Source organism: Heptranchias perlo, chromosome 22, assembly GCF_035084215.1.
Source record: "Heptranchias perlo isolate sHepPer1 chromosome 22, sHepPer1.hap1, whole genome shotgun sequence".
Taxonomy (NCBI): Eukaryota; Metazoa; Chordata; class Chondrichthyes; order Hexanchiformes; family Hexanchidae; genus Heptranchias; species Heptranchias perlo.
This window is the reverse complement of record NC_090346.1, coordinates 42,334,549-42,347,124: the sequence shown is the minus strand read 5'-3', so window position 1 is coordinate 42,347,124 and position 12,576 is coordinate 42,334,549. Positions and strand designations below refer to the sequence as shown.

The window sequence follows — 12,576 nt, the reverse complement described above, 5'->3', positions numbered from 1 at the left end:
TCTATATGACATTTCTCTTTAGTGTTTGATTACACAAATTGGGGTTGTATTCTCTAGAGTTTAGAAGGTTAAGGGGTGATCTGATCGAAGTTTATAAGATATTAAGGAGAACGGATAGGGTGGATAGAGAGAAACTATTTCCGCAGGTTGGGGATTCTAGGAGTAGGGGGCACAGTCTAAAAATTAGAGCCAGACCTTTCAGGAGCGAGATTAGAAAACATTTCTACACACAAAGGGTGGTAGAAGTTTGGAACTCTCTTCTGCAAACTGCAATTGATACTAGCTCAATTGCTAAATTTAAATGTGAGATAGATAGCTTTTTGGCAACCAAAGGTATCAAGGGATATGGGCCAAAGGCAGGTATATGGAGCTAGATCACAGATTCAGCCATGATCTTATCAAATGGCGGAGCAGGCACGAGGGGCTGAATGGCCTACTCCTGTTCCTATATTCCAATGTCCTACGTTCCTATGTGTTATATTTTTCTTATATTGGTGGATCCTTTGGTAGAGAGGATCTTTATGTTGTTTATTCTGTAAATTTCTGCAACAAAGTATGCAGATAACTTTGAGAACAAAATCTAGACTGACGCCCGAGTACAGCACTGAGGGAGTGCTGCACTGTCGGAGGTGCCATCTTTTGGATGAGATGTTAAATCGAGGCCCGGCTTGCCCTCTCAGGTGGATGTAACTATTTTGAAGAAGAGCAGGGGACTTCTCCCAATTGTCTTTGCCAATATTTATCCCTCAATCAACATCACTAAAACCGATTATCTGGTCATTATCACACTGCTGTTTGTGGGACTCTGCTGTGCACAAATTAGCTGCTGCGTTTCCTACATTACAACAGTGACTACACTTCAAAAGTAATTAATTGGCTGTAAAGTGCTTTGGAATGACCTGAAGTTGTGAAAGGCGCTCTATAAATGGAAGTTCTTTCTTTACTTTATTCAAGAAAATCTCTGGCCTTAAATTTTTAGCAATGATAAAATTGATTGAAGTATCAATTGATTGATCGATCAAAAGAATGTTTAAAAAGACTGGCCTATAGCAGCTTAAATTTTGACCATCAGTCAAGATGATGGTAGCAAGGAACGAGGACCACAAGCTGCACAGCTCATCCATATTCAAAATAGCAGCCTTGGCGTGTGGCTCCATTTCTTATTAATTTAAAAAGTGTAATGCAATAGTCTTGGCAAATTCCTAGTGTTTCATTTACTTCCACCTCAGTTGGGAGCAATCTCACCTCTGAGTCGGAACTTTGTATCAAGCAAACAGGAATTCCCATCTTGACTTTATTTTTAAAAAAGTAACTAGGGTTTCAATGCACTCTTTCATTTGATTTTCATTTCCATTGAAATGGCTGATCCATAGCACCAGTTTTACACCTTGGCGACAGGTTGGAAATCTACCCCCATCGGTCTGCTCGTTAGAGGCAAATCCCTGCTGTTGAATTAAGATAAAGACGCTTTGGCAACTTAAAAATTCAGGCAATAGGCGTAACTTCCAATTACTGTCAAAAGCAAGCAGACCATTCTGTACTAGGAAGCTGATAATTATGTGCCATTCCCACTTTGTCCACAATGTTCCAAGAACCGTTGGCGTGGAGTCTGACTGCTGCAAATAAATTGTTTCAATTAAAAGAAAGAAGAAAAAAAAATCTTTATAATCCAGAGACTTTCTCCTGGCCTCCCAGTCTCTGTTTGGCACTATGCAAAGAGGAGCAGAGAGCTTTTTTGATGTCTTCAGCACCTCCCTCAACAGCTGCATTTGCCTATATAACACTCACTGCACTTCAACATAATTGATTGCATGTGAAGAGCTTCAAGACATTTTTGAGCGATATGATAAATACAAGATTTTTTTTTCCCCTTTATAACTTCTCGAAATTCTGAACTTTGAAATAACTTTGTACTGGGTTCAAATTCTTCAGTAATTGCCTCAAGACCATCCAAACCACTTTCTACATAAGCAAGTGTGCGAGATGGGATCCAGTTTAAAACGCCCTCATAAGGATATATATTAGTAATAAACATTTTAGAACAAAATCTTTTGGCAGTGTCCCATCAAGTTCTATCATGGGAGCCAAAAGAAAAATATTACATGTGAAATTTGGCAACAGAATTCACGAAGGCAGACTATAGATAGCAGGGTGAGGCATCCAAAAAAAGTTTTAACATATATTGGTACTAGACCGTTCATTAAAGAACTGATAGGTCCTTTTAAGGATAAGTTGTGATGGAAGTGCAGATGTGTTAAATAGATACTTTACAGCTGTGTTCACAAATAAAGACTGATTAAATTCCAGATCCAGTCGTTCTGGCTCAAAAATCTATCACTCAAATATCCAGCTGTAACTCATTTGTTATTAAAAAAATAAATTAACTACAAGGCGCATGGGCTCGAGGGATAAGACCATAAGAAAGTATGGAACAAGAAAGGCCATATAGCCCATCAATTCTATTCATTACATTTCCCCCCCGATGGTTTATCACGTTTGCCCAGAAAGTAGCATCAAAATGTATGTTTGCTGGAGAAACTTGGTTGTGCAGATTGTGGTGCATCAGAAAAGTCAAGAAAATAAATAAAATCAAACTTCCACAGTTTTCTAGCTTTGGCTACAATAATGTATAGGTTTTAACAAAGGCTACTTCAATAGCATAACTCTCTTGGGAAACAAATGTTACCAATTCAATTTTTCTTTGAGAACCAGTCATAATGAAGAGCAGTCCTGGTAAACTACATCAGATTAGAGTTTGCTGACACTCACCATTGAAGCTCCAACACTAAGGTGAGGTATTGAAGGGTAGCTTGTAGCTGTGAACTGTATCACAGCAACGAGTCAATGGCCTAGAAATTAGTCTGCACAGCGCCCTTTTTTCGGGCGGTACTTGGACTACTAAGGCCCCAATATGGCGGTCAGGCTGCGTGTGCACATTTCTGGCTGGAAGTCCGCCGTCCACCATATTGAGTAAGGACAAAAAATACACGTCCTTTACCCATGCCTGAAACAGGTGTAAGGCCCTTTGTATATTCTCGGTATCAACTTAGTGAATCTTTTCTGCACCCTTTCCGAGGAATTAACATCCTTCCCAAAGTAAGGTGTCCAAAGCGGGACACAATATTTTAATTGCAGCCTAACTAATGATTTGGATAGGTTTGCTTTTTTACCTTATACCCCTATTTATAAATGCTAGGATCCCAAATGCTTTTCTTTAACAACTTTTCTTCCAACTTTTAAAGATTTGTGTGTCTGAACCCTGAAACTTCTCTGCCTCTCTACTCTTTTTAAATCTTTACCATTTAGTGTATAAATGCTGTTTTAAAAATAAAAGAGCATTATATTATTTAACACACAATATATCATTCTGCTGCTAAGATGCAGCTGTGTCCCTTTAGAACATCAGGACGTCCCAAAGGGCTTTACTTGAAGTATTTCTGAAGTGTAGTCACTGTTGTAATGTAATAAACGCGGCAGTCAATTTGCGCACAGCAAGGTCCCACAAACAGCAATGAGATAAATGATTAGATAATCTGTTTTTTTAGTGATGTTGGTTGAGGGATACATATTGGTCAGGACACCGGGGGAGAACTCCCCTGCTCTTCTTCAAAATAGTGCCATGGGATCTTTTACATCCATCTGAGGTGGCAGATGGGGCCTCGGTTTAATGTCTCATCCGAAAGACGACCACCTCCGACAGTGCAGCACTCCCTCAGTACTGCACCGGAGTGTCAGCCTAGATTATACGCTTAAGTCTCTGGAACGGGACTTGAACCCACAACCTTCTGAGTCAGAGGCAAGAGTGCGACCCACTGAACGAAGGCCGACACAAAGTAGAACTGCTGTTAAGTAAATACTGGGCGCAGTTCAGAACGCTGATTGGCGAGGTCAATCGGAGAATAGACCTCCTGACTCCTGTGTCAATTAAGGTATTTCAATCGCTTAGGGAATTTTGTACATTCCAAATGAATACCTTGGTTTCATTAAACTATTTTTTTTTTGACGTGTGACAGAAATTTTGAGTGGGAAACTTTGAAGGAAATGCATGCTAAGGGCACCTTTAATATCTGTTGCAAAACCTCACAAAAAAAAGTAATGCACGGCTTTACAATCATTACCGTTGCCATTAACTTAACAGGTCTTTCAGAAGGTTAAGGACAGTTATTGAGAGAGTATAACATCATATTATACATACCAGTGTCCTGTGGGAGGCACAAAATATACACAACAGTGTACTCTAGTATCGGGAATCCGTTTTTTCCGGTTGATATTAATCTCTTCCCTCAGGTACTTCTCATACTGTTCGTTAATGTATTTCACAATTGGTTCCCAGCTGTAACACAGGATTCCTTGATTATAAACTTTTCAAGGTTCAATCACGACAGCTGCTGTTTCACATTCCTGAGGAGTTTATCTAGAAAGGTGACCTATGCTTCTTGTTCTCCAACTAAGCCCCTCACAGTTTGTTTTGAAAACACTTATACGAAGATCGAACTCAAAATATCAAAGTACTAAGATATGTAAAATCATTAATTGATAAAATAGGATGCTCAGAGTAATCGTAAACTCACAAATCAGACCTCCAAAGCTTCCCGCTGGCTTTCCCTGTTTGTTCAGCTAGGACGTTGTCAGGAAGGAAGCATCTGCTGATCTAGTTATTATAGTTAAGCAGTCTCTCAGTACCACACTTTCCCTGATGTTTACCTAGCAGACAGTTGCTCAAATGCTTTGACATCAAACACTACTGTTGCATTTGGGTTTTTGTGTTGCAAATTGTAATCGGATTAGATTATAGATTGGCAGATATCAGGCATTTAAGATGGCTCGCCTTACCCTAATTACTCTTTTGATATCAGCCAAGATAGTCCAAATTGCCATGTTCTGTGCCAAGGTCTAGCTTTTTCTAATACTTGTCAAAAATATTGACATCACACTAAAAGCTACTCTCAAACGGAGACAGCTGGTACTTCTGAAGAGTATAAGATTTTATTGTGCAACAGGACTAGCAGTCAAGACAAGTACAACATCTTCCTTCATCAAAAATATTGGAATTCAAAAAGACTTTATCAAAGTGTTTAACTCAACTCCCACTCAAAAGGTCGCTCCTTTGAGTTCCAAGGAAGTCTATCATCGGATCTTGGTTGCTTCCATTGAGTAAGTTAGATCAACTGTTGGCCTCATTGCTCAACGTGTAGGAACAAGGTGTGTTCGTCCTTGCTTGGAGGAGGGAGAATCTGTCTGCAGTCCTTTATGAGCAGTCTAATTTTATACTATGTAAATGTTGATTTAAGTGGTGTAAATTACCAAATTGTCACTAAAAATAAATCATTGATAAAATTTGAACTTTTGTTTAAAAACAGGCAAATCAATGCAAAGAATCTGAATCGTGTGTGAAACAGTTAACATACCAGTTTTCATTGTTTATTTGATCTCCAAATCCGGGTGTGTCAATAACTGTCAGATTCATTTTTACTCCCTTTTCTTCAATAACTGGAAGAAAAATCAAAGAAATGCATCAGAAAGATCAGACAGCTTGAGTGTACGGCCCAAGGAGATCAGAAATAGCATAATTTCCATAGTAAACACATCTGGAAACAATATCCAGTGTTTAATGAATCTCTTCCCCGCCCCGCCAGCTCAATAATATTATGTACAGATTATACATATCTCCCTCACTCTACTGTCTTGGTTGTAAAATTAATAGTTAAGAGGAAATAATGAACCTTCAGGCTTTTTTTAAATCATTATTTTTTCCAGTTTAATTTTTTGTGTTGAGTTTTGTGAGGGTTGTTAGTGCTGAGGAACAGAAGGCTTTTCCCATTTCTACCACCCTGTGTCAGCCTTCCCACATTAGCTAACCTAGTTATTATAGTTAAGCAGTCTCTCAGTACCACACTGCACCGAAGATACACCCAAGGATTGGTGCGGGCTAAAACTCGTTCTGCTCTGTCACAACATGCCTCAGACCCCAACTTAGAAGAGCACCCTTTGATACATCACAGTAGCAGTTTTCCATTCCGATGCTAGCTATCCTGTGGCTTCACTGAATGAGACTGCCAATTTATTGTCCATTTAGGCACAGCTCTGTGCTATGGGCCTACACTCACTAGAAGCTCATTTCATGTAGGACCATTACAGCCAACAAGTAGAGGAGGCTTAACCTGTCACTCAGTCAACGTTGGATTTCAGCTCAGTTCTCTGAGGTAATAGTCCAGTGTCTAACCCACAATATCTTATCCCTCCCCCTGGCCTCCCCACTCCCTGTTTTCAGTACAGTTTCATTTCTAGAATTAGACAATATTTTAAAAGGCTTAAAGTGACAGTTTAAAGCTAGTGGTAATTTTCGGAGCAAAGAATGTCAAGTCAATGCAGAAAGAGTGAAGAATTCATGAAAATAATTTCCTGACTAAAGCACACTGTTCTTCAATAGATGCATTTAAGGGGAAGCCAGATAAGCACGTGAGGGAGAAAGGAATAGAAGGATATGCTGATAGGGTTAGATGAAGAGGGGTGGGAGGAGCATAAACACCGGCATGGACTAGTTGGGCGGAATGGCCTGTTTCTGTGCTGTAATTCTATGTAATTCTATGTATCCATCCTTCCAATGAACAATCATTGACATTGGTGTTGAAAATGAAATATCTTATTCATGGGCCTTCACTTGAATTTGGTACACACCCTTTGAATTAAAGCTGTCTGTTAATCTGACTGATGTGAGTGCTGACAGATCTCCATGGCGAGGAAGAAAAATTCGGTTCAATTTTGGCATCAGTTTTGTTGAGGGTAGAGGTCAGATAAATGGAACTGAATATTCTGTTGTTCCTTTACAAACTTTCTCCAGAATGGTTATCGTTATGTACGTAAAGGATATCTGCTCTTTCAAATATATCACTCAGCGACTTGTCATTGGGCTTGATGGAAAGGTTTACATTGACCAGCACAAGACCATTCTACGTGTTAACTACCCAAGAGCTACATCAGGCGCTAGAAAGCAGCTTTAGGTGTCTCTCAGTAAATCAAATGAGTCATCTCTGAGCAGAACGAAAACTAATGTCGAGGTCTTTTTCAGAAGTGAAAAATACATTCGTATTTAATGTTTGCAGAAGTTAACAATGTTTGACCTACACCATTGTTTTAGTCATTCAAACGAACTTTATCTGCACTAATTACATTTTCTTTTGAACTGTCAAAACTGTGATTCTAAGGTCTAAATTAGCATCTTATTGAAATTACATGGCAATATATAAATTATTGTTCCACATCATTACACAAAGGGCTCGATTTTAGGAGGGAGGCGGATTGGCAGCGGGGGGTCGACTGGGCGCGTGGGTAACGCGCCCAGTCGACCCCCCGCTGCCAATCATAGGCTGTCAGCTGGAGGAGCCCTATTTAAAGGGGCAGTCCTCCACTGACTGATGCTGCAGAAAATAGGAAAAATTACAGCATGGAGCAGCCCAGGGGGAAGGCTGCTCCCAGGTTTAATGATGCCTCACTACAGGTCTTACTGGATGGGGTGAGGAGGAGGGGGAGGACAGTGATATTCTCCTCTGCCACCACGAAGGCCTGGCTCGAGGTGGCAGAGGAGGTCACCAGCACCACCAACATATCACACACCTGCATACAGTGCAGGAGGCGCTTCAATGACCTAAGTAGGTCAGCCGAAGTGAGTACACTTACTCATTCCCCTACACTCCGTCTGCCACATCACCGCCCCCACCCCACATCTCCTTCTGCACTGCCAACACTACTTTATCACATCACTCCTCACACCCACTCAAAGCTCATCCTCATCTTACCTGCACTTACTCACCTCGCCGGTACTCATCCCACCACTACCACTCAACCTAAACCTCATACAATCTCATGGCTGTATCTCATACTCACCCTCTCATGCATCTCTTTCACGGTCAGCCTCACTCAACCTGCCACTACCTGTGCTGCAGCCACAGGGCATGCATCACATATGTGTAGTAGGCAGCGTAAGGCAAACGTGTCGTGAGCATGAAGGGGATGCACAAGGGTTTTTGAGGTTTTGTCATGGTTTTTACTTATATTTGATTTCTGATCAACTCACATTTCATATTATATTGTCACCACTGCTGCCACGTCTTTGCAAATCTTGTCTGGTTTGTGCAATAATGCCCTTTCCTGAGGATTACTATGAAGACCCACAACTGATGCCACCCATTGTGTCACTGCAGAGTGGGTGTAGGTGTATTTGCAGGGCTCTTTTGTGCAGACGACTGAGAGACGTCGGCGATGTCCCCGGTGGCACCCTGGAAGGATGCGGAGGAGAAGTTGTTGAGGGCAGTGGTGACTTTGAGAGCGACAGGTAAGAAGATGGTGCTCGGGCCAGCCGGGAGCAGCTCAGCATGAAGGAGGCTGCAGATGTCCACGGCTACATGTCGAGTGACTCTGAGCCTCCGTGTGCACTGCTGCTCAGAGAGGTCCAGGAAGCTGAGCCTCGGTCTGTAGACCCTGTGGCGAGGGTAGTGCCTTCTGCGATGCATCTCTCTCTGCAGTTGCCCTCCCTCCTGCTGTGCAGGTGGATGTGTCACAGCACTGTGTTGTGGAGCTCCACGTGTCGGAAGTGGACGGCGTGGCTGGCGAGGCTGGTGATGCTGTTCGTCCTCTGAGGAGGTCATGACTGCAGCTATGGCGGCCCCCATCTGGAAGATATACATTTGAGGGGGTCCGCAAGGTAGGTAAATGTGTCTGGACACCGGGGTTGAGGTTGCAATTTTGTGAATTTTATTGTTAGGAGGAGGGTGGTGGAGGCCAAACTTTGTCCAAAGTGACAGAGTGGCCTCCTGCAATGAGTGAGGGTCTCCCCCCCTCCTGTCAAATGGACCTTTGCAGCTGCCACAGGCTGATGGCTGCATCACGTCCATTTCAACTGGGAGTGTTTCCCCCAGTACGAGAAACAGTCCCAGTTGAGATGAAAATCCCACCCCTCCTAAAATATCATGTCAATCAGGTCTGCTAACGACCTGAAGTATCTACTTAAGTGCATCCGGCCGGCTTTAATTGCCGGCGGGTGTCCCGCATGTGGGGGCTGCGCACGCATCTAAGGGCTCCGGACCCGCCCTGGGAATCCGCAATTTTCGGAGCCCCCCCGCCATGAACCCGCCGGCTCGGAGGTCCGAAAATTGAGCCCATAGAGAGAAAGAACTTGCATTTATTTAATACTTTTATATCCTCGCAGCCAATGAGGTGCTTTTGATGTGTAGTCACTACTGTAATGTAGAGAAACACGGCAGCCAATTTGTGCACAGCAAAGTCCCACACACAGCAATGAGATAAATGAACAGATAATCTGTTTCAGTGGTATTGGTTGAGGGATAAATATTGGCCAGGACACTGGGAAGAACTCCCCTGCTCCTCTTCGAATAGTGCCATGGGATCTTTTATGCCCATGTGAGAGGGCAGACAGGGCCTTGGCTTAATGTCCCCTCTGAAAGACGGCACCTCCGAGAGTGCAGCACTCCCTCAGTACTGCACTGGAGTGCCTGACTGGATATTATGCTCAAGGTTGTGGGTTCAACCCCACTGCAGAGGCAAAAGTGTTATCATGTGCATAGTTTCGATATGCAGAATGTACTCTCACATGCTGTTTTTCTAAGTCCTTTTGTTTTAATCATCTATTGGCATCCTCTTCTATTGCCTTGGATAAGCAATCTGCTGTGACGCTCCACCTAAGCCACTCTCAGCTACTCAATAGTAGGTGTCTAAGAACAGCATGAGTTAACACCCCCTTCCATTTTTCCTCCCTTCCCCACTTCAGTTGACATTCTAAATGCATGTGGGGAAGTCCCGTGTAGTACCTATGTCCGACCATTCCAGGGTGCAATGCTCTGCGAAACAGGTGCCGCTCCACTGAGGCCACTTTCTGTACATACTTTGAGCATCACTGACTTACTTTTGGGTTTGGAAGAGTTGGCGAGCTCTACGGTCAATGTGACAGGACACAACTGGAATTAGGTGTGTTTTGAAAAGGAAAGCACAGTCCGCTCTTAATTTGGGCATATACTCAACCACTTGCTGTTCTTAAAGGAGGTATTTAGGACTCACAAGGCATTTCGAAACAGACTGCTGTTTTGGGATATGTTTGTAATGAAGTTATTCATCTCTGAGGTAAAGTTTGGTCAGTGCTCGCAAATGGAACCCTTTTCTATCTTTGTGCGACCAAAATGTCAGCCCACTATCTCTATGGGTGAAGGTGCATTTTAAAAAAATTATTTGTTCATGGGATGTGGGTGTCGCTGGCAAGGCCAGCATTTATTGCCCTTGAGAAGGTGGTGGTGAGCCGCCTTCTTGAACCGCTGCAGTCCGTATGGTGAAGGTTCTCCCACAGTGCTGATAAGAAGGGAGTTCCAGGATTTTGACCCAGCGACGATGAAGGAACGGCGATATATTTCCAAGTCGGGATTGTGTCTTGGAGGGGAACATGCAGGTGGTGGTGTTCCCATGTGCCTGCTGCCCTTGTTTTATTCAGCTTTTTATGTTCCATTGTAGGCAAATGAGATCCGCAGGAGATTTTGGGTTTAAATGCTCATTGGCAAGATCAGGGTAGAAACTGGCAAAAATTTCAGAGTAATTTCTGCATAAGTGTGATCTGGGCCTATATAGATGTGGGCTGTGGATTCAAGCTCACAAGTGGATTGGTAAAACCAATATTAATCAACCATCATTAAATACTAGCGACAAATTGTTGAAGTTGTGTGAATTCTTCAACAGCAAATGCAAATCAAATGATTTGCAGATGAAAATTAATTTTCACATGAAAAATGACTAGAGTGACAATAACAATAAAGATTTTAATTCTGCTTCACCCCCACCCCCCTCAAGTCTTGTGCCCCAATCCCTTAAATTTTTTCTCTGCTTTCTTCATGGGTGGAGGCTGCCCAAAATAAATTCACTTAAAAAGTTAGCGGTATAATCAAAAATATCTATTCCAATGTTTTTAGCAGCTGTACAGATGATTCTACATCTATTTTTTAAGGTTTAAGTTAGTCCCTTATATTGCAATGAATTGCTAAAGTACTTTCACGAAATGAAGGGACACAGTGATCAAAGGATCAAATCTTTAAAGAAACCTGCCATAAACAACTCGTTTTGTCTCCTGACCTTCTAGCAGATTTCGGAAGACTAGTGAGCACATAATTTAAAGCAGCACCTATGGTGACCAGCAACCCGTCTAACCAGCTATGTAATTCCCATGCTCGTTACCAATCAATGCTTATAGCGTTGCTCATGGCATTCAAAGCATTCAATTGTTTTGAAAATAATATAGATTTTAATACTTCAATGCTAATTTTAGTAAGCTTATTTTGAGCAATGTCTGTTCAGTGATGTGTTTAATATTCGTTTTGTTATCCTACCAATCCCAAATCCTGAGGGAATGCTAAGCTATCCTTATATCTACATAAACATACCCCAGGAAGCATTCATTGACTGGTGTGTACTACATTTATAAATACTTTATATGAACGCTAAGTAGCAAAATCCAAAATATAGTATTTGTTAATAAAATTTGAAAAAATGCTCTCACAGGCTAGGGTCATTTTTAAAAAATTCATTCATGGGATGTGGGCGTCGCTGGCGAGGCCAGCATTTATTGCCCATCCCTAATTTATTGCCCATCTATGAAGAATGGTGTCCGTGGAATTATATTCCAGCAAGAGTCAATGATTTCAGGAGAGAAAGAGAGGGGGAGGCCAGAAAACTAACAAAAAGAAAACTGATACAAGTATGAATAAAGCAAGGATGAACTAAAAATGATTTTCAGAGGTACACCATATTAAGGATATTGTGATAATCCTCCACCAAGCTATGCCCAGTGTTAGAAGTGGTGGTGAGGGGCTGGAGCACTGATTTGGCTCAAATCCAAACCAACATTAAGATTTAAAGGGACGAGATCAAAAATAGATAATCCAATTGGATAAAAATATCAAAACAAGCCAATCTGTTTGGTTGTTTAAATCTCCACTGAATTCAAATTTTGACATCCAACAGTTTAGTTCGTAGATACTAAAAAATATTTTTTTTTTTAAAAAGGAAATTTAAAAGCTTTCTAAATGAGTATTAACAGTAGCTGCCCTCAGAACTAAGCTGGATTTTCTTCAGTAGCTTGCGGCACACAATAAAAACTTTATTGTGAAAACAAAATTCTGGGTGACAAGACCAGAGAAATGAGAAATGAGAAAATGGGGAACAACAGGTGTTGAGCCCCAAAATATACCTACATGTACATACCCAATAAAGGTTAATTTCTGGAGGGGGGGGGGAATTGTGGTGTATAGCCACAAGATGGAAGGAAGGAAAGAAAGTAGGAAAGAAAGGAAAGAAAAAGAAAAAGAAAGAGAAAAAAGAAACAAACAAACGAACGAATGAGAAATAAATAAGGAAGGAAAGAAAGAAATAAGGAAGGAAAGAAAGCTTGTGTTTATATAGCGCCTTTCATGACCTCAGGATGTCCCAAAGCACTTTACAGCCAATTAAGTACCTTTGAAGTGCAGTCATTGTTGTAACATAGGAAACACGGCAGCCAATTTGCGCACAGCAAGCTCCCACAAA

The 12,576-nt window shown here is 41.7% G+C and overlaps 1 protein-coding gene across 7 annotated transcripts in view; it reads right to left on the bottom strand.

Moving 5' to 3' along the window:
- Positions 1–12,576, bottom strand: part of septin12 (septin 12) — a 300,476-nt gene that overhangs the window by 37,652 nt on the left and 250,248 nt on the right. For all 7 annotated transcript variants that reach the window (XM_068003382.1, XM_068003384.1, XM_068003385.1 and 4 more), the window contains 2 exons: positions 5,409–5,490; positions 4,196–4,333 (listed from right to left, as the gene is read on the bottom strand). In XM_068003382.1, coding sequence (XP_067859483.1) covers positions 4,196–4,333; positions 5,409–5,490 — 220 coding nt within the window. The remainder of the gene's footprint in view (positions 1–4,195; positions 4,334–5,408; positions 5,491–12,576) is intronic.